The sequence below is a fragment of the Strongylocentrotus purpuratus genome, unplaced genomic scaffold (genome assembly GCF_000002235.5).
Source record: "Strongylocentrotus purpuratus isolate Spur 01 unplaced genomic scaffold, Spur_5.0 spur5_scaffold_4, whole genome shotgun sequence".
Lineage (NCBI taxonomy): Eukaryota > Metazoa > Echinodermata > Echinoidea > Camarodonta > Strongylocentrotidae > Strongylocentrotus > Strongylocentrotus purpuratus.
Genome location: NW_022145610.1, coordinates 9,239,384 through 9,262,457, shown reverse-complemented (window position 1 = coordinate 9,262,457; position 23,074 = coordinate 9,239,384). Strand labels below are relative to the sequence as shown.

General features: G+C 36.2%; 1 protein-coding gene and 1 long non-coding RNA gene across 2 annotated transcripts in view; one reads left to right on the top strand and one right to left on the bottom strand.

Moving 5' to 3' along the window:
* Window positions 1-8,443: 8,443 nt before the first annotated feature.
* LOC579862 (nucleolar protein dao-5) overlaps window positions 8,444-23,074 on the bottom strand; it is a 32,933-nt gene continuing 18,302 nt past the window's right edge. The window contains exons 2-3 of the mRNA XM_030998269.1: window positions 12,073-12,331; window positions 8,444-10,056 (exon numbers count right to left, since the gene is read on the bottom strand). Of these exons, the coding sequence (XP_030854129.1) occupies window positions 9,860-10,056; window positions 12,073-12,331 (456 nt within the window). The 3' untranslated portion in view covers window positions 8,444-9,859. The remainder of the gene's footprint in view (window positions 10,057-12,072; window positions 12,332-23,074) is intronic.
* Window positions 17,842-21,882, top strand: LOC115929383. The gene is made up of 4 exons (XR_004066456.1): window positions 17,842-18,020; window positions 19,233-19,329; window positions 19,613-19,860; window positions 20,200-21,882. It is a non-coding gene; the product is annotated as an uncharacterized LOC115929383 (long non-coding RNA).

Here is a 23,074-nt window from a genome sequence, read left to right as displayed (position 1 = left end):
TCGGTATACCCATAGCTGAACAAAACTGAACTTTAAAATAAAAAACGTAATTCAAATGATTTTTTTTTCTTGAGCAAATATTCTTGATTTCTGCATCGCTGCATTATATTTGTGCTGATTTTTGGTATAGGACTATTACATTTTTGCACATGATATACTATAAACATCAGAAATTGTAGCAATATCGATTTTCCAAGAAGGGTTGTGCATGGATTGTCATGATATTTTTCTAATAAATACATGTGTTTTTTGTGACCTTCATCATCGACATGACTCAAATTAAGGATTGCGAAAATTGAAAGAATTTTGATTATCTGGAACAACCGGCGCAATCGGGAACGTGCGCAGGACGGCCCCTCCAAGTGTATGTAACCTTCGATAGCGCGAACTTTTGTGTTGTCAGAAGCCGGGCAAATCAATAGTTGCCTGGTTATTTTTCTAAAACGATCTCACACTTTGCCAGAATTGGAACTCCCTTCGCCCTTCACAGTTTCTATTCTGTTGATGTAGCAAGCCAGTTTAAAACACAAAAGAGGCCGTGATACAGTTACAACCCCTAACCACAATCCAAATTCTTTAACACTTACGGTCTCGGGGCATCTCCAATGAGGTGCATACATGCAGTGATACAAAATAGTGTTGCCTGCACATATGTATACATTAGGCGAGACTGTAGAAACCAACTGCTTTCAATTGAACTTGCTTTCACTTTTGCTCCACCTATATGCTTCAGCAAGGTTGTACATTGTGCAGCGTTAATGCAGATTCTGTCACACAAAACTACTAGAGCCTGTTGCGGAAAATGAGATGCTGCGTTAAAACCAAGTACATGAACAAATAATGGACTGGCATGACCTTCAAACTGACAGACTGCAAAAGAATACATTGTGAAAAAGAGAGCTAATGAGATAGCGAAAGGTAGAAGCTATTGTAAAGTGAATTTATAATGTATCCCTGGATTCGTTATAAGCTTTAATATCAAATTTTACAATGCCCTGTGGATTATGAATGCTAATTAGGGCACAAAGCAATTACGCATAATGATATACATGGTAACATGACAGCTCGCACATAGGCCAAAAACGATGCAGGTTTTCTGCAATGAAGGCTAGGTGTCAAATGAGTGCTCAAAAATTACTTGTTGAACAGGAGGTCATAGAAAAATCCTGATCACAAAAAAAAATCTCTTCTCTCAGGAACAAAAACCTGGTAAAAATCATCAGGTTGCTCTTTAACAGCAAGATGTAAGCATTTTGGTACCAAACCATGTACAGTGAAAACTAGTTATATACCTTGTTATTTCAGGAATCTTGTTATGTCATGGTATAAAACAAAGGAATATAAAGAGCTGGGACCAGCGAAATCACCTTGTTATAACAGATACCTTGTTATATCAGACCTCTTCATAACAATTCCACTGTAGGAGATGAAATGAGCTCATCAAATTCATCATAAACTATCTAGTTTCCATGGCAGTAGACAGAATGATGAATTCTGCATTTCAATCTGGGTACTGAATCCTGTGGTAGGAGGCAACGCATCACATTCACCACGAAACTATCAAGTATCCATGGCGATGGAGAGAATGATGAATTCCTCCATGGCAGGACAAAAGGCATAAAATCTCTCCCAGGTACTTTATTAGTAACAGATGAGTCATACTATCTTGTACTTGAGTTTCCCTGAGAAAACATGCCACATCCCCATTTCCATGAGAGAGAGTGGGAGAAGAGAGAGAGGAAGAGAGAGGGAGAGAGAGAGAGAGGAGGGGGAGGGGGGAGGGGGAGGGGGAAGGGGGGAGAGAGGGAGAGAGAGAGAGAGACAGAGAGAGAAAGAGAGAGAGACAAATAGAGAGAAAGAGAGAAAGAGAAAGAAAGAGAGAGAAAGAGAGAGAAAGAGAGAGAAAGAGAGAGAAAGAGAGAGACAGAGAGACAGAGAAACAGAATATCCGCAATGGTAAAGATACTTTCGTACCTCAGTCAGACCATGGACCTAATAAGGTCCATGGTCACACCGACCAGAATCAGACGACACCAGACCAACAAAATTACATTACCGGGAATAGCCAAGGTATTGCTTGGTTTGAAACTTGGTTTGGGAGTGTGACGGGGATATGCATGCGTTGTGCAAGAAAGATAAATGGGCGTGATTTCTAGATAGATCATGGAGGAGGAGAAGAGGAGTGCAACATTTTGAGTATGCCTGGAAGCAATAGCAGATAAAATCACAACCTAGCTCACTACAATCAAAATGTAACTTTGTTATTCAACCAGAGCACATCATTAACCATAAAGGCTTGTTAAGATATGATGCAGTAAACCGCAGTAAACCGCCGCAAGGTAAAGAAACACATTTTTTAAACGTGTTAATTAATGGCAGACAACATTATCAATGAACCTTGTGTTATAAGATACATTAATGTGATGCGTTTCACACTTTACGTCATTAGAAAAACATGCAATGAAGCAGCGGTTTTGCTGCAACATATCCTTACCAGTAATCTGCATTATTGGGAGGGGGGGGGGGGGGGGGGGGGGGGGCTGCATCTAACAACTAAGAGGGCTCTTTCATGCTGATAGGCTGTTGAGAGCTTATGATTCATTCTATGTGAACACATTGCATCCCTTTTTTTAACAAAACTTCAGGAATGAACCTTCATTGTGTAGTTATGTTGCATAATTACATCCCTCATGAGCTTTGTGAAAGAGGTAGGTGGAGTTCCCCCCCCCCCCCCCTCCCCCTTTGAGCTGGGAGATGTTACTACTTCCCCTTGCAATTAACTTGAGATTAAAGTCTACTGAGAGCCAGAAGTTTGTTTCCGTTCTGTTTCTTGTTTGAACCTTAGAAGGAATATATGCTTTCACAACTTAATCATGTTACATAATTATATCCCTCGTGAGCTTCATGAAGAGGAGCTCGTACGGTTGAATTTCTATTCCCTTTTACATAGAGCTAGGAGATGATACTACTTCCTCATGCAACTGAGATTATCGTCTCTTGAGATCCAGACCTCAACTCTTTTTCTCATTTGAACGCTTTCCAGGAATGAACTATCATTATGGCATGATTATGTTGTCATGTTGCATGATTATGTTCATGCAGGGAAGCATATAAGCCTGAATCCCCCCCCCCCCTCCCAGGGCTAATTAACAGGAATACATGCATACCCTGGAAGGCCTGGATACATCTCTCACCCAAATTTGCAGAGATTACTTATTGCACTCCTTTGGCCAGAAGGCTATTAACTCTGTTTCTGATTTGAAATGTTGAACCCTTTCAGAGAATGAGCTTTCATGATTCAGTCGTATTACATAATATTTATCTCTTATATCCTTGAGGGCATGCAGAGTAAAGGGAAACAAAGCAGGCTAGCTGAATCATACTCCACCCCCCCCCCTCCAGGGCACTGAAAGCCGAGACATCCCATATTTGTCACTGCTTCATTTTGCAGCTGACATCAACAAAATATTTACAGTTACAAGGGCATTAAATTGCATGATTTTACAAAGAAGTAATGCCCTTAGGGATCCAAACAAGCAATATCATTTTTTGTTATCTGCTTTTCACAGATGACTATATTTCTATCCTTTTCATATTTGAATAATGAATTCATTACATATATGAACATTCTGTCCTTTGTATAATTATGTTTCTTTTTTGCCAAGAGAAATCAAACTCAGCATTCAAAAGGCCTGTCTTCATCAGCTCGAAGTTGCAATTAGCGAGATATTTGGTCGAGATAATCATCCCATATTTGTCAGGTGCGTCCTCACCAGCCCGAAGACTTGCACTATGCGCAAATGCTGAGCAAGATATCTCGAGCTAATTACTTGAGCTCGAGTTTAAAGTTTTGAGGTCAGGTCAAGGTGATGAAGACGCGATTTGTAACAACGGGATTATTTCCCAAATCAGAGATAGCGGGCTATTTGGCAATCGCGAGCTAATGGAGACAAGCCTAAAGATAATGAGTAGCAAGGTACCAGTAGTCAGAGTTGGAAGGAAAACAATAGAAATGACATTTGTAGTTGAAGCGTGAGAGATTTTTGATCAAGCAGCAATTATCCAAACGAAGAAAAAGAACCAGGTCAATGTCGGATGACAGCGATGGGCAGAGATTGCGAACTGAACAAATAGAGACTTCAATCAATGTGAACATCAGACAATCCAGTCCATTATATCAATGGTAAGTTGGATACACAAGCATGGGCGTAGCCAAGGGGGCACAAGGGGGTCACCCCTCCCCCACTTGTTCCACCTCTAAAAAAAGTTAGGTCACTAAAGTGACTCTGTAATTTTGTGAACCATCCCCCTCCCCCCCCCCCCCCCCTATAAGTCTAGCTATGCCACTGCACATAGTCATTGCATGCTACATAATAATACATATCCTTTATTCAGTCGAATGTAGATGTAGCTTGGGTAATGAGAGAGACCTTTTAATCCCTCACACGATGATTCATGTGTCAGACGATTAGGTGACAAAAAATGGGGGAGGGGGAGGGGGAGGGGCTGGGATTAGAGATAATCGCCCTTGCACAGCGTGAATATGTGTATGTGCAGTGAGCTGTCATGTCAGGGTACATGGATTTTAAATGTATCGTTGCGATGAATGTATTACTTTCAATGTGTTTTTATGACTCCCTTCTATCAGCCCAAATCCATGTATTGCTACATGAATGTATCCATACCACTTCTTTTTTCTTTTAATGTGTTTTGATAATTTGATCAGTATTTTATCTCTCTTTCTAGTTCCTATCATCCTAAATCCATGTGTTTTCAAAGAGATGCCAAATCATTAGTCCTTGGAGTTCTTTACAAAGTCGTTTTATATAGCTGATGTTTGTGCATTTTAAATCATTTGCAATGATTTAAGTCTCACTTTCTATCACCCTCAGTCCATCCATGTGTTGTTTATGGATCTTTGCAAAAACTATCATACTTTGAAAGTTTTAAATATAACGAGAGAGAGAGAGGGAGCGAGAGAGAGAGAGAGAGAGCAAGAGAGAGAGAGAGAGAGAGAGAGAGAGAAGAGAAGAGAGAGAGAAGAGAGAGAGAGAAGAGAGAGAGAGAGAGAGAAAGAAAGAGAGAGAAGAAAAAGCGCGCGCCATTAAAAAAGCTGTCACCTTTGTTTTTGAAGCCAATTATACTGAGGGCCAAAAGTGCATGAAGTCATCATGACACATAAAAAAGCTGTCATTTGTGCTTTTGAAGCCAATTAGTCAACAAGGGTAAAATAAACATAAAATTCCACCTTCAAAAAGGGTACACCCCTGTGGTAATACCATTCGTTGGCTTTGGGGTTGACAGACAGTGTGGAATGCAAATGATACACCTCTTTGTTTACATAAGGGAGGTAATTCTAGTATTTACGGAAGGTATGACAATGATTTTATGCTTATGAGGGTTTATAGCATGTAATTGTAATTATGATGGACATTATTTTAATTATTACAGACAAAATTGTATTGAACAGAGATTTTAAATAGCGATGTCCCTCTCTACTCAACATCTGAACCTCAGTAATATACTCTTTAATTAATATAAATGAGTATAATAAGTGAGTGTTCATCTGCAAGGTGGGATAGTATGATACCATGTACGTGCATTTGCCACTGAATTACACTGTATGTTCCTATTCCACTATTGAGAAACCTGCTTTTAATTAATACACATCTAGAAATGTCCGTCCATCCCTGATCAAACTCCATATTTGAGAAGCAGGGTCATGGTACAATCTATGACATTATTATGATCAAATCAACAGGCACGAAGTGATGAGCATAAATAAGAGCAAATAACAGGCCCAAAATAATCTTATTTAGCAGTCAAATGTACATTACTCTGATCAGGCAGCTATTAGTATATTAACGGAGCATAGCATGCAATATTACTTCCTTCTTTTTGTGTTCTAAACTTTCTCAAAGAAGCACATGATAATTTAGTATGGATATTAAAACAAAATTAACCCAGTTACACTACACATTTCTTACAGATTAATATTAATACATAAGTAATTTGGTGCGTCAAGACAGCATTTAAGTACTCCAAATCTATTTTAGAATAAATTACGGCACATAATATTAACTTTGATCTTTTAATTGATCATGCATCCATTAGTAAACTAATGGAGCACATCATTCAGTGTTACTTCCTTCTTTTATATTCAAACTTTCTCAAAGAAGCATATGATTATTTAATATGGCTATCAAAAATTAACCCAGTTATACTGTTTTAGACTGCCTTCACCCCATTACCCAAATACTAATTAGATATAAATTGCTTTTCCTTAACTAATCATTGCCTGTTTTCATGTTCCTACTATTTTTCTTCATTGCACCCTGAACATAATTAGCATGGAGTTTGTTTATAATATATGTTCACATTACTTATCAATATAAATATAAAGTCAAATCAATTAGTGAGGTTTCAGAGAGTGCAGAACACGGGTAATTTGACTTGGCTTGCAAGCCTATTCTTTTTGTGTCTACCCACCCACTCAGTACGGTAGCTCAGATTACACATGCAGGTGGGTTTCAAAACTCCTGCTGAACATTCGAGAGTTATTAATCATCATAACAACTTGATTGAGTACCGTTGTGTTATTATGCATGCACCACTAATCAAATTTGTTTTGTTCATGTCTTGAATGACAGACAGCCAGCCACACCGTCATGTGCTACATTGCCTGTTCTGTTCGGAGCCAAAAGGGCCTTAACTCTCTTGCAAAGTCATGATGACTTCATAATGCCAGAAGGGCATCACCACAATGGGAATTCACATGACTGAATGCACTTTTTGCCCTCGGCTGATCATATCAAGTTCAACGCGAAGGGCGTTAGCTCTTTGTAAAGTCACGATGACGTAATGCAATTTTGGCCCCCCAGCTGACCATATAATCTTTTAATAGCAAGAAGGGCATTACCACAATGGAAATTCACATGACCGAATGCACTTTTGGCCCTCAGCTGATCATATCAAGTTCAGAGCGTGAAGGGCGTTAGCTCTTTGTAAAGTCACGATGACGTTATACAATTTTGGCCCCCCCCCCCCCCCCCCCCCAGCTGACCATATAATCTTTTAATAGCAAGAAGAGCATTACCATAATGGAAATTCACATGACCGAATGCACTTTTGGCCCTCAGCTGATCATATCATATTCAGAGCCAGAAGGGCGTTAATTCTTTGTAAAGTCAAAATGACTTCATACACATTTGGCCCCCAGCTGATCATATCATATTCAGAGCCAGGAGGCTGTTAATACTTTTGTAAAGTCATGATTACTTCACAATGCCCTTTGGACCCCCAGCTGACCATGTCATCTGTTTGGAGCAAGAAGGGCATAACCGCAATGGGAATTCACATGACTGAATGCACATTTGGCCCGTAGCTGACCATAGTATGTATGTGCATATGTTCTTTGCCTACATGTATAAGGTGCCCATTTGAAACCCATATTTTGGTATCAGAATAAGTTGTAAATTGATCCCTCCCCCTTTAAAATGGTCTTACGGTATGCCACATAGACCTATCAGTTTTAATGCCAAGTCGTCTGCAACAAATTTACAAGGCTTGACACTTACAATTTGTCAGGGGCAAAGAAATAACTTTTACCATTTGGAACACCCCCCCCCCCCCAATTTTTTAACCATTGTCACATTAACTCCTTGAATCCTGTTTTAATTTGGGGCTAACAAACGTTTGCCATGAGTCTCAGCCAGTGCAACGTACCTTGATAATTGTCGTGAATAGTTAAAGAAACATATCAGGATTATTATTTTAAATTGTAAAGCTATCACCTGCTGAGCATAAGAAGGTTATTACATGTTTCTTTAGATAAAAGTATCTGAGTTAACCAACACCCTTCAAGCTCTCTAAGCTGACAATACCTTTTCAAATAACCCTAATGCGACAGAATGTATATAGTTTTGCATTGGTAGGTAGGGCAAATATCATGCTATTGATCAAATTTTGGCTAGACTAAATTAACCTTTTAAATGGAGCTCGGCAGAACTTCTACATTTGTGACAATGTTCTTTATGATTTTCACAAAGGCCGCGACTGCTCTATTGTATTTCAAACAAAGAGATTGGCAACACAACAAAAGAATATATATTTTTCAGTTGTAACATTGATTGAATCAAGGCTGATGTAAGAAAAAGTGACTGGCTACAAAAACTGAAGTCCCATGCCTGCTACATCAACAAAATGGTGAAGTAACGAACACGTTCTATGGCGAGGAATCGGGCAAATCTGAGCGCTTATTTTCATTTCTAGATTTAAAACCTTGATAATGTCAGTTTTCTTTAGCTTCAAGGGGGTACCTTTGTCAACTTTCTTTCTTTGTTAAAAAGCAAACACAAACCGGCCTATTGGAAATTTTCTCTGCTTATTTTCAAGTTTGTGAAATGGTCGTAATAAAAAAAAATCTCATGGCTCAATGACAACCTCTTCTTATTTCTACCTCTTTCCCTTTTCTTTATATTTTAGGGTGTTATTGTGTTCATATTTGCCTTTGTGGACGCATTAGCAACTCGAATGACGGAGAAGGGGCAATTAAAAGTCACATGCTGTTTGTTTGTGGTGCCTTGTGCCTTAGAAGGAGGAAGTACATATATAAGGTTGATAAACTTTTCTCAAAATATCTGAAATCTTATCAACTGAGGTGAAATATATTGCTTTGTGCTTGGCAGAAAGGCAATAGCAGGGGAATATGCAATATTATGTTTCCTGCATAGAGTAAGAAGGGCCTAAACTCTGTGTAAATGGCTATTAGTTTACAGTATCTTAATTCTTAAATCGTAGCAGGAGTTCTTTTGCTAAAGCCTTTCTACTAGGTACAGAACAATTTGTTTGCGTTCTCAAAATCTGGATGAGATCTAGGAGAACAATTTTTTTTTTATATCCACATGTTTTGAAAACTGCAAGAGGATCAACTGTAAAAGCAACTGAAAAGGAGGGGGGGGGGTAGGCATGAATGATAACCAAATATATTACCATACATCTCCTGAAAATGAAAATATATCATCGTTCGAGAGTATGAAGAGTTTTAACTGAGAGCATAGCATAGGCTTCAAGCCTTTTTGGGCCTCTGAAGGCAATTCTGGATCATGATACTATATATCGTTGATAATTCATGCACTGTTCAATATTTCACACACTGACCGCATTGTCATCCAGGGTCTACCAGGTCAACATGTAGTGTACTGAATAAATATAAATCCTACATTTCTTGGGTAGGAGGAAGGGGCAGTTTCATTCTAAAAACATTGGTCATTTGCACAGAGAGGAGCTTCACTGGTACGCTTCATCAAGTCAATCCCTACATGAAGATTTTCAAGCTTAGACAGAGGACATAAGTCTTGGATTCCTACTTTGAGCTAAAAATTCACAATAAGATTAAAATTAAATGCCACTTGTTTTAATCCATTCTCTTTGTAATTCTTATTTAACATCCCTAGTTCTGATATAAATTGGATTTGAAGTGCTATCAGACAATTTTATAAAAACTGTTATTATTAGATATAGAAGTGAAATCATGATCACATAAAAGACTGGCTTAAAGCCTTGAATAAAACTTTGAACAATAACCTTTAAATCCAGCTTTCAGTAGAGTTCTGCTGAATGATCATTCTTTGCAATTGCTTACAATTATCAAAAGACTGGTACCAAACCTCATAAGGCACCTCATAACATAAGCTAACCTTGATCACTTCAAACATACACTGAGAGAAAGCGTTTCCATACAACTGGCCATACCCACAAAGTATAACTAATCCTGCAACAGACTGGTAACAGACTGGTAAAAGACTGGTAACAGACTGGTACTACCTACAGTATCCTGCAGACAATCAGCACCCCTTCATCAAAAGAGCAATGCTGCCGTGCCAGCCGAAGAGAAGAAGTCAGCATCCATGGGTTTGGGATACTCAGGCTCTGGTTCGACTTGTTCTTGGGGCGGGGCAGGCTTGGGCGGTTCCTTGGGTTCAGAAGGGCGGGGGCCACGCCCTAAGAGCATGTCCATGGCCGAGAGGTTGGAAGCGGCAAGGTTCTGGAAACCACCTGTACATTTTGAATGAAAAAAAGGAAAATCTAAATATTACATTTAATAAAGATGATGTTGAAATGCACTAAAAGGAATATAAAACTGCATAAAAATTAGTTTTCTCAATATTTTATCTCTTACACAAAATAATAATAATAATATTCCGCTTATATAGCGCTTAATACAAATGTCTCTCAGCGCTTTACCAATAGTTCTGCATTGTTGTACGAGGGTTGCTTTTACCTTACTTGAAGGACTAAAAAGGACTTTTTTGCTGGTCCATGAGATTACCCTCTTGCAGTGAATTTCAATATTTGAGCTCCATAATGTTTTGTATCTTCTAGCTTAATACTGAGAATTCGTAATCATTTTGCAGGTCACAATTACCTTAAAAAACCTTGAGAATCTTATCAAGTACATGTATATTCTTGTGAAAATAGTGTCTAATTGGTGTTCATCTCTGCTAATTTTCTACGTGTATGTGGTAACAATTCAGGAAAGAATAACATACAGCCAGTTTCTTCCATAAACCAACCCACATAAAATACTCCATATACACTATAATAACTACCGTAAATTATATCAAAGGACATTGATGGCACATCTTATTGTCTGTAGTAGTTCCAGGAAATGATAGTGCATGTTCTTTCAAGCACATCCCCAAAAACTTTTTTTTTAACTCCATTGTCAGTTATTGTCTGTGGTATATTTTACAGCTGAAAATTATACACGCGATGGTGTTTAATAATCCCATAGTTTGCATGATGTCATGTCGCCTCTTTTAGAACTTAGAAAACTGTTTTTTCTTTCAGAACATTATAGGTACATACATGTAAATGGTACTGACGGTAGGGTAGGAAATGAAGCATCACAAAACTCTGAGCAGATTTATGGAGAACAAAGGAAGGGAGCAAACTTTTATTATACTCTTTAACTGGAACAACAAAACTCTTTTTTTTAATGATTAAGCACCTATCATTTCATGCAAATATACATGGTACATTGTGAAGAGTGTACATGTACTATACTGACAAGATGGTATACATGTGTGTAAAAAGCATTTATTGTCTCATGTAAAAGTATATAACTATTTGAACGATTTGGACTAAAGTGTATTTCCTGTTTTTAATCATTTCAATGACACCCTGCTTGCTTAATCAATCACTTGTCCTTTAATTGGAAGGTACTTGCATTTTATACTAGTGTTTTCAAGTACCCTGCACTTATAAAGTGATCTTCAGAGTTGTTTACATTAAGTTTCATTTTCATTCTAAGATGATCATTTTAATCCATGTACAGTACATGTATCTATATTTTCTTCGACACTGCTGTAATTTAAAGCTAATCTTGAGCTCTGGTATGGGCATCCTGTCGAGAGTACATGGCTATAATATATTATGTATTGTTTATCCTGCAGTAGATTAATTGTTTTAACCAGGAAAATAAAAACAACCTCACAGAAACTTGCTGGAAATCATCTTCAATTAAAACCCCAACTCTCATTTGGTGTCAGGCCTGCTTACTTTGATTTCCTTAAACCTGAACCAAAGCTTCTAAAATATTTGACAGCTAACAGCCCTTATTCTACTCTTCAAAAGCAGTTAACAGAGACAGACAGACAGACTAAGATGTACAGAGAACAGAGTGAAAGTAAGAGTACAGAAGAAAGAAAAATCAACAGATAGAGAGACAGAGAAAGGAAGTGAAAGAAAGAGAGAGAAAGATCCAATTTTTTGTATTCATAAACATTCGAAACAAGGTTTTAGAAAGAGAAAACCTGACATTGCCTTTAAAAAATTGATGGATAAAGTGAATCATTGAATAATTTCCAAAGATTTGAAATTAACAAAAGTAAAAAGTAAGGAACTATTAAACAGTTGAATTTTCAACATTTTCTCGTGTGATTTTCTACTGATTTAAAGCCAATGCGGGAATTTAGAAAAGAGAACAAAGGAGGATGAACAGATTCAGAAGAAGCTGTAGAGGATGTGCAAAATAAAAATGACCTTAAATGAATATTCTAAAATGCTGACCTGATGATCTAATAGGTGCATTGCTCTTCAACGATGCTTCACCATCGTCATCGTCGTCGTCATCGTGGCTGTTGTCCATTGTGCCGTTCTTCATGCCATTCTCCACCTTGGCTTTAGCCTGAGCCTTCAGGGGTGACTTCTTGCCCCCATCCTCCTCCTCCGCCCCTTGGTGCGTCTGGTCGTAGTAGACGGCGCTGGCATCTTCCGACATGTACTCGAACATCTCCTCCTCCTTGGATGAAAAGGATATATTCATTCCCTGGGAGAGATGAGAAGAAGAGAGACACATTATTTAGAGAGGAGAATTAAGGTGATGTCAAAGTGACAAAAGATGGGAAATCTCTGACTGGGCGGCAGAGTGAAATTTTCATTTCATTCCAGTTTAAAATAATGAACAATAAAAAAAAAAATGAAATAATTGTTGAGTTAACGGTAAGTACAATAATATATCAACGTTTTAAAATGAATAGCAAACTACTATGTCATCAATAGAAAGGAGGAAAGAGAGAGAGAGGGAGGGAGAGAGAGAGAGAGAGAGTTAGAGAGAGAGAGAGAGGGAGAGAGTAGTGAAAAAGAGAGCCAAAGAGAGCAGAGAGAAAGAATAGATAGGAATGCATAGGAAATATGCCAATATCTAACTCTAAACACTTGCAGAAATTAAATTGGAACACTCATTGTTCGCAATAAAAAAAAATTCATATTGCATATAGACGCAATGTGGTATACTGTGGTAATCTGTGGTAATCTGTGGTAATCCCATGTGTACACACATTTTGTGAACACCACAGTGCAACCAGAATGAATGTGGTATACACTCAAGGTGTTTAATATGTGAAAACATGCAGTTCAGTATGTAATGAAACTACATGACTATTACACACAGTGACACCACACTGTGGACACCATGGGAATCACAATGTGTAATAACCACAGTGTTATGCAATGAATTTGGAACACAATCAGAGTATATATTGACTACCGGTATGTGAAAACACTGTGTTTGCTCTGTTTTCTATTTCAAGTTTCAACACTCTCTGGTATAACTGTGGCACTCAAAAAATTCACAGTGTACACACGATGAAAAAATGTTTACCATGTGAAAAAATGGATATAATAGCAATATCTCTGTTATGTGTTGTTGTTTCAGATTTAATGCACAGTCAATGATTCTTATGTACATACCATACGTAATAGCAAACAAATTTATTTCAATAAACACATAGAGACATGAAAAAGGGTACCTTTTTCAAATTCTAAAGCATTGAAAAGAGCTTAGGGAGAAGGAAACTATTATACTGCTTCACTGCCCAACTAAGAAGAGGGTAACTAAAGTAAATCACTGAATAAAACAGCAGAAAGCAAGGAATTTTGAAGCATACACAGCAAGTAATAAATAAGTATAAATCTGTTACAAAGGCTGTGCGCTCAGTTCACTTTTTTTATCAGTTCGGGTACGATTTCATTTCTAAAATTAGATCGGCCTGTAGGCCTATATTCATAAAATCATTAAAGTATAAAAGTGGATGGACTTTAAAATCTCTCTAAACAATTTAAACATAGCCTACTGATCATTATAGAGTGCCAACTATTCACTATTAGTAACGGCAAGAAAAGGTCGCTACACCCAATACATGTAATCAGCGGAAAACAGTCCTTATCAATAATCACTGTGTATAAATAATGAAATTGAATGAATGATCAGAAATTTGTCAAGCTATGAAATGATGAGAAATTGGTTCCATCATGATATTTCGACCTCCTTGGATAAGAAGTTTGGTAAAGTTAACCAGTTTTGTCAATTTTTAAACCTGTACTAAACAAAAAATATTTAAAAAATGTAATACCAGTCATTACGGCATACTTGAATGAATCTGACAAATATTGGAAGAACCAGAGCACCATTAACAAACTCTTGGTATGGTTTTAAGAGGACCTTGAACAGCTGTTCTACTGATATCAAGTTGTTCAAACTACTTTGGACTTCCAACATAGAAGATATTGCATGCACTGGATTCCAAAAGTCAAGAGCCGGATAAATATCTGAGTTTCTGAACAAAATTTGAAAAGACTTTATCATTTAGTAATTTTTTTCTTTTTCAGAATGCTGTAGAATTACTGCAGACTGTGTTCCAAGTCATCTAACTCAATGTATATATTTATGAAGTGACATGCTTTAAATATTTGTCGCATTTGATTATTCCACTTAACCAGGAAATGAGAGGATTAAATTGCTCCTTCGTGGTGACGCCCTTCAAGATATTACACATCTACATGTAGATGTACATGTATGTTCTTAAAGGTAAAGACCAGTATTGGAAACGCCCCAATTTCAAAAAATGAAATGGAAGCTCTCATTACCAATCATGTGAAAGAATATGTTTTGACTAATACATGATGATAAAAAATTTGCCGGGAAACCACCTACTAATTCATATATTTGGTAAATTTGTTTCTCTCATGGTCTGTGAGAGATATAGGGTAGTCCCATATACATCTTTCTGTGTATAGTGCTTGTAACTTTACGAAGAATGGGCCAAATTTCTTATCATTTTGATGATTCCAGAACCTTGCAGATCTATGCTAGATGCTAGATGATCAACCTTTTCTGATCGATTCCACAACGTTTCTTTCACAATGCAATCGCATGACCATAACTGGTCTTTAAGATGTAGCCTGGTATTTCACTTTAATACTCCTTTAATATCAAAACATAAATATATGTAGTCATACCCATCAAAACAAGACACTTATCTATTCAGTATTGGCTACACACTTTTCTCCTTGCTTTTGGATGACCTGCAGCATAATGGAAACTGTCGATTTTGAAGGAATTTGTTTTGATTTCCTAAAACAAAACTGATATTTTCTCAAGAGTGATATTTACATGGGGTCCACTTTTTTTTTGCAGCTCTTTTTTATGATTTTGAAGTCCTTTTTTTGAGCTTTTCAGAGCTACAATGTAAGTTCTCACTCCCTATCAAACAACAACATTAAGTGTACACCATACTATACCGCCCTATTTTCTCTATGACTGTCTGAGGTAGTTTGCTGATATATACTAACAGTGCTACATGTATTTACTTGTAAATATTAAATGCACTATCATTATTATCATCATCATTTCATAAGCTGTAAGTGCCATACACCCTATGAACACATATATATAAAGCTTTTACGACTGCTCAAACATTGTACATAGTACATGTGTGAATAATGCAACCAGCTGTGGTACAAAGCGTTGCAGCCTTCAGAAGACAAAACAATACTTTGGGTATTGATTAGACCTCAAGTAACTTCTATGGCTCAATATTGATTACCGTCTCAAAACATCTAGACTGCAGTCTTGGAGAATATAAGAGAGGACAATGACAACAAACAAGGTGTACACAGAGGAAGTTATCAAGAAAGGCTATATAGGAAAAGGTATAAAGAAGAAGAACAACAAAAGAAGGAGAAGTAAAGAAGAAGAGAAGAAGGAGGAGAAGAAGAAGAAGAAAGAGGAGAAGAAGAAGAAAAAGAAGAAGAAAAAGAAGAAGAAAAAGGAGATTAAGGAGAAGGAGAAGAAGAGAAGGAGAAGAAGAAGAAGAAGAAGAAGAGAAGGAGAAGAAGAAGAAGAGAAGAAGAAGAGAAGGAGAAGAAGAAGAAGAGAAGAAGAAGAAGAAGAAGAAGAAGAAGAAGAAGAAGAAGAAGAAGAGAAGAAGATGAACAAGAATAACAAGAACAAGAACTGGAACAAGAAGGAGAAGAAGGAGAAGAAGAAGAAGGAGAATAAGAAGGAGGAGGAGGAGTAGGCAATGAGAGAAGAAATATTTGTATACAATTATTTGTATAAATAGGAAATGATTGAAAGATTTAAACAAAACAAAAAAGGAAAGAGGCACATAAACACTAAAATATGTGCAGGCAGACAGAAAAAGCTGACAGGCTTATGAAAATGAAAATGAAATTGAGAGCAAATCTTCTATCTACAGTACAAGTACTAGACAGTAGAGTAGACTGCATATTACACAATACAGATATATGCATGCACAGAGAATATAAACATTGTCCAAGTGTGGGTGAAAAGATCAATGGTATTTCCTACTCCATCATCCAAATGCCAGTGTGTCAAACAAACGTCGATGACAAATTCCCAATTCAAGAACTATTTATTCAATAATTCATACTTCAAACAGCGTTCCAACGATGACCTTTGTGGCCATTCGCACCCATTTCCATATTAAGTTGCCCAATTAGCGCGACCAAGCCAGTTGAAGCCACATTTATGCCATACATTATTGTACATGTTGGAGCCATGTGGGACATGTTTCCTTGCCAATGCTGAGATAAATGCTCCCAGTTTCCCACACTCCACCATTTGGTAGACTACATGTACTTTCTTTTTACTGAGTAGAAAGCAAGCAAAATGAAACCCCAGTTTCATGTCCTACTCATCTCCATTTTTGAAAATCGCAACTTTACATTTTAAATATTTTTAACCAATTTATCTTTTTAATGTTTAAAATGAAATGAAACATTCATGTACATGTATCATACAGCAAGAGGGGTGAAAGATTTAAGAATAAAATAGGATAATTTTTTTTCTTATCCAGCACTAAGCGGCTCTAATGTTTTCATCTGATGTCATATCTAGAGTCATATTTTGGTTGAAGTACATATCAAAAACACCATTTCAAATATTCTGATTTAAAAATATATATATTGTACATGTACACTTAAAGATAAAGTTGAGTTCTTGTCATCCAATTGCTTTGTGAAAATAACAGAATTTGATCAGTAAAGGTTGATCATCTAGCATATAAGTATTGGTGTGTGTACTACTGCAATGTTCTGAGATCATCAAATTAATTTGGCCCAGTCTTGGTAAAGTTACAAGCATTGTACACAGAAATATGTATATGGGACTACACAAACCTGTCCCGATTTTTATGCTGTTACATGGCATGTTTAGAATATTAAGGCATTTGAAGAGCCATGCTTTTCAGGGAACATAAATTATCTGATGCTCTTCCAAACTTGCATAATAACAATGATAACGCTCAAAAATTATTTTTCACCTCTTCCCAGAACTCAATCTTCTCTTTAACTATTTATCCAACTACAATTGGCATGTCAAGACATACAAAATCTGAATATAGAGGCACATGTAACAATGTGCATCTCTCATGCTAAAAAATTCTAGAAAAGGGATTTCCCTAAATTATTTACAAATTGTGTCAAAAGAGAGTTGAACAATAAACAGGACAAAGATTAATTGGCAATCTTTTAATCCTACTAATTACAAGGACACTAAATGAAGTCTATATCATCTGTCTGTGTCTGTGTTCTTTCAAGCAAAACCCACAATTCTTTTTCATTTTCCAGTTATGTTTATTTTGCAGTTCTGGAAATGAGCAATGTACCCAAGAATGCTATTTTGTTTGAAAATTTATACTATATTCACAAGATGACATCGTTATTCAAAGAATAGACACCTACAGGTATTTAATATTTACATTAGGGGCAATTCCACGGTAACGGAAGGACACTCAGACAAGATTTTTGAACTTCAGGTTCATACTAAAAGAACTGTTTTATTAGTATAAGATGTGAAACAGTACAGATATAATACCTATATCGTCCCTGTTTTCACAAAGTGACGGTAGTGAGGAAAATCGCACATATTTTCACTTTTGATTTTTTTGCATTTTTGGACATCATTCACTAATATCTTGAACCTCACAAAATTTCAGATCATAATAATGTCTAATTATGTCACTATGACGATGACGTAAACAAAATAATACCTAGCAAAAGGATTTTCTGTTTTCACGAAGTGACGGCCAAGTACGCGCTTAACAGCCGTCAATTCGTGAAAACATCGTTTGCTCTTTTCCTGCTTTTAATATTTTCACGAAGTGACGGTAGTGAAAATTTCGCAGTTTGGAACAGTCACAGACCATGAAAAGGTGAGTTTTTCAATATTTTTTTTTTAGGTAAATTAATATGGTACACTCTTTTGATTCATTCTGATTCTTTGTAAGCCATAAAAATATGTCCATGAGCACAGAAATGTGTGAAAAATACACCGCCGTTCCACATATCGCCCCATATACTTGTTTTCATGTAAGTGAATGAGGGAGTGAAGTATCATGTGATCCAAAACTAAAAAGATCAACTTATGTCTTAACAAATATACATCTAGACTAAATAAATTAGGTGGAGAGTCTTTCTTATTTAGCTCCACACCAAATATTAATGCTATAGATCTCTCCGGAGATCTCTAAGGTTCTTTTTATATCTGCTTAAGTTATAAATTTGAACAAAGTTTTACAGAAAGTTAGAAAGTAGAATCTAGAGACCAGAGTTTTACTTTTATTTTTTCAGTAATTTACTATTTAGCTAATTATAAATTTGATTTAGAGTCTAGAAGTCTAGTTACTCTAGATCATCATTTTATAATTATCAGTTCATGTCAGCCACTACTCATCAATCTAGAATCTAGAGATGAGTAGATCTAGATCTAGATCAGGATCTAGACCAGACTGAGACCTTTCTTGTAAGGCGTGCCTGGGGTTTAAGAAACTTCAGGGCTCCAAGCCCAAGGCCAACATCAACATTGCCAAGGGCAAAGGGAGTTTCGAAAATTATCATCATGCTGAGCTGAGATGACCTGGGATGTAGCCCCTCCTGGTTAACTGTAAGGGAATTCAATGATTTGCCTTTCCTGCAAAGAAGGACATGAATGAACATTTAATTAAAAATTGAAAATTAGATACGGTCCTGCCCTGAAAATGAATAAATGGCACCATCCGAAAAAGGAATACTTTTGTTCTGAGACTGAAGTAATCATGAGTAGTCTACCCAGGGTATGTGAGTTAAAAACACCTCCCTGGTCTACCTTTTGGGGAACAATGTCCACATGTTTAGCTTAGTTTCTCTCATTATCTGTACTCTGTGTCTGTTATATTCAAAGGCAGCACTTTAGTACCCTTGGTCCCTCACCCTATACAAAAATTTGTTCAAACAATTGTCCTTGATACCAGCAAATGTTGCCAACTCCACTTCATATTTTAAAGAATTTTCCAAGCAAGCACCATACCATACCAGATAGTGTACATGTCTCACTACCTACACTTCAGTGGTAATGAAATTATGATGATGTTTTTGCTTTCACTTAGTTTCAGATGCAGTAGATACAATTTTCACTTGTATGAAGGAAGCACTGGGAAAGTACATCTACTTTTCAAGAATGCCACAGGCCAGAAAAAAATCCAGGTGAGAATAGTTTCATGATCTGTTCAAGAAAATCACACTTTAGCAACAAAGTACTAAGCACACTCACTGCGTATGTGCATTGGGGTGGTTGTGTTTGGTAGGGACAATTGGAAAATTCTATTTTGGGGTAATAGGGGCAATTGAAAACTTCTGTTTGGGGTCAGTTATGCCTAGTAATTAATTTGATGTACAAAAGATAATATTGGATTCATTTCCTTACCTCTGCTTGCAAATAAATGAAAGAAAATAACTTGTAATTATTTCTTTCGTTCTACAAAATTAGATTGGATACGGGGACCGACATGCTGGTAAGATGGGTCCTTGATAATTCACTGAACACAGAGCTGCAGAATGTGACTTGGCATAGTGACCTAAGAGTGGGAGCGGTATGGAACCGTTGAAGCAATTCACCGAACACGTACAGTCAGAGCTGCATGTGTGACTTGACATGGTGACCCTTAAAGTCTCCTGACGGCTCCGATTGCGATTCTGATGATGACCCATTGTCTATGCTTCTGAGCGAGTCAAAAGGTATCTTCTCTCCTTCTTGATTGTTTCCCAATAGTTAAAATTTTAGATATTCTTAATTGCTTTTAATGCTTAGGTCCCTTAGTTAAGGGAATGAGTGGTCCTATCGAGGTCAGCATCTAATTTTTTTTTTTTAATCCTTAACAAAAATTGCCAATACTAAGGTGATACCAAATTAAGTATTTAATTCATTAAGAGCCTCTCTAAAAGTTGGTACCAAAACTACACAAAATAATTTTGCCCAATCATAATGCACTGTAAAGTTTCCCTTTCATAATTGAAATTCTGATAATGGTTTTCTATTGATTGTTCTTTCTCTTATTTCCTTTTGCTTTCACGCAGTCTAGATAAAGGATCTTCGCTGCTTCAACCACTATTGCTTGGATGACATACGTGTGAAGAAATTTGAAGAACTGTTGTTGAAGAGCATGCTTGAGAAACTAGAATCAATTACATGATCGTTTTGACAATGCTTCAATGTTTCAATACCTCAATCTCTCTTTTATACTGTTTTATTTTAAACATTTTAAATATCATAAACAAAGCAAACTCCACTCATAATTGTAATTGCGTGTTGTAATCGCAATGAAATGGATTGATTATAAAAATCAATGAATTGATTTAAAGCAAACTGGTAACATTGTCCATGATTTCTGAAACAATGAACTGAATAGTTGTACAGGTGTCAGTTTTCTGTTACAGTATTGCAATGAACTCCTGCACACATAAATCTTTATTATTCAAATGTATAGCTCAGAACAGCTATTTATCAGGTATACCTACCTCAATCAGTAATGCATATTAGAGTTTTCGGTTCCATGAATCCTCATATCGTATCTTTGTATTGAAGAATTTGTTTATCTATTTTCTTTAAATTTTTGTATTCACAGGGGTTGATGCCTTCATTAGAACATGAATATAAGTTACATTTCCACAACTGATTTTTCTTTCAAAACACAATGTTACTAGTTCACATTTAATGTTTTTATTTTTTACTTCTATAGTCATTCTCATCATAATTGTATTTGGTACTTCAAACTATCTTATAATCATACAATATAATGTTGCTGTTTTGAATTGTATCTGTTTGATGAGAAATGAAATTGTTTAGTCAAATTGATATTTCCATGTTTATCATGCATTGTTCAGCTGATAATTGTTTAGTCAGAGATTACGTGTTTGCCTGGGTGAAGACAACCTTTTAGCATGGGTAAACTTTGTAGCGTTTGAGACTGTTTACTAAATTTTATTGAAATACCCTAGAAAGAGATTGTGTAAACTGACTTGCTTCTGAAACTCTACTCACAAGATATTAATGAAAAATAGTAATGAACAAAAAAGTAATGATGATGATTATATTAGTCATATTTCCCATTGAAAAAACTGTGCCATCTTTTTTTTCAAGAACTGCCTCGTTTTGTTACGATCAACATGTAAACCTTTCAGCCAGAACAGGATAACCATGGCGTGCAAGAAAGAGACTATACCACACAGTACTGTTTTGAATACCTCTTTTGTCTTCAGGTAAAAAAATCTGTGCAGATGACCCTTTAAAAAAAAAGAGTTTATTTAGCAACCAGTATATTTCAGCATGCTAATGATGTAAAATTTCTTATTCATTTTGTTTTGGAATGGTATTTTGAATATAGATTTATTTCTTTGTTGACTTCATCATTCATGTAGTACAGGTATGTCAAGCATTTTGTATGTCACATGTGGCATTTATTTGCTATGATTGCTGAATAAACATGATAACCAGGACATGTATGAAGAATAAGTTAAAGACATTTTAGCATATTTAGTACTGTATAATGTGCTAAATAACCTTTGTATTCCGTGGCTGTATACCTGATGAGTCTTTTCCACAAATCCCTAAATGTACATTTCAAAATGCAATATAGTATTGATGATAATTGATGATGATATGTTTGGTATGAATTATTTAATATTTTTAATTTATTCTCCATTTGCCACTTGCTGTTCTGGTTCCAAATGTTTGAATTAAAACTGCTCAGTCGAAATTCATTTTCTGTGTTTATATTGCAGAGTTGAGTAGTTAACTACAGATTATGGTCAATGATCAATACTGAATCTTTTTCCTTCATTCAAAAATATTTCTTAACATATTTGCTTTATTTCCTATGTGAAAAAATATATTTAGCTAAGCCCCTCTCTAAAATTTTAGAAATTCCTCATAGTAATAGAGTAGCAAAAGCCCTAATATCACCCGCATGAATTTCAACAAGAAATGGCAGAATTTGTGTGATATTAAGAGGAGATGGAGGGGGTAAAGAGAGAGAGAGGGAGACTACTTGAACGTGTTCTTAAGTGGAAAGTATATAGTAACTTTAGTGCAATCTTTAGTTCCTACTACATACAATATACCTGATAATTAAACCTCGAAGAATATTAAACACATATCCATTTTTAGCTTATTAATCATTTTAAAAGCACTTTGTGCCAATATCCATCTGTGCTATTGATAGTTAATTTATTGTGAGCCGTAGCTTCGTGAACAAAAACTGACATCATACATCTAACATCATAATTATACAAAAAGAAAAGGTGCTCTTATTTTATCCATACATCTATTAAACAAGTAATTTTACCGTATTTCAGTGTCTATCTCATGAAATTGCTTCACACAATAAAAATCCCATATGTTTTATACGCGCTCGGCTACGAGCCGTCACTTCGTGAAAACAAAATACAAGCGTTCTATGTGATTTGTGTTTTCACGAAATGACGGTTAAGTTAAAAGTTCATACAGAGACATTCAGTTTATTCTTATCAATAAAAAAAACAGCTACCAAACGAGGAAAATGTACTCTATCTCTCAGTTCGCATTATTTTATCTGTACATCAATTAAACAAAACATAATGCCGTTTTTAGTGTCCATTTCGAGAATTCCATCCACAAGGGAAAAGTCCAATACGTTTTACGCGCGCGGCTACGTACCGTCACTTCGTGAAAACAAAATCAAAGCGTTCTATGCAATTTATGTTTTCACGAAATGACGGATGTGTTAACAGTCCACACAGAGAAATGAAAAAACAGCTACAGAAAGAGGAAAATGTACTCTTTCTCATAGTTCGAATTATTTTATCTGTACATCAATTAAACAAAACGTTTTGCCGTATTTAGTGTCCATTTCGAGAATTCCATCCACGAGAGAAAAATCCCATATGTTTTACGCGCGCGGCTACGTACCGTCAC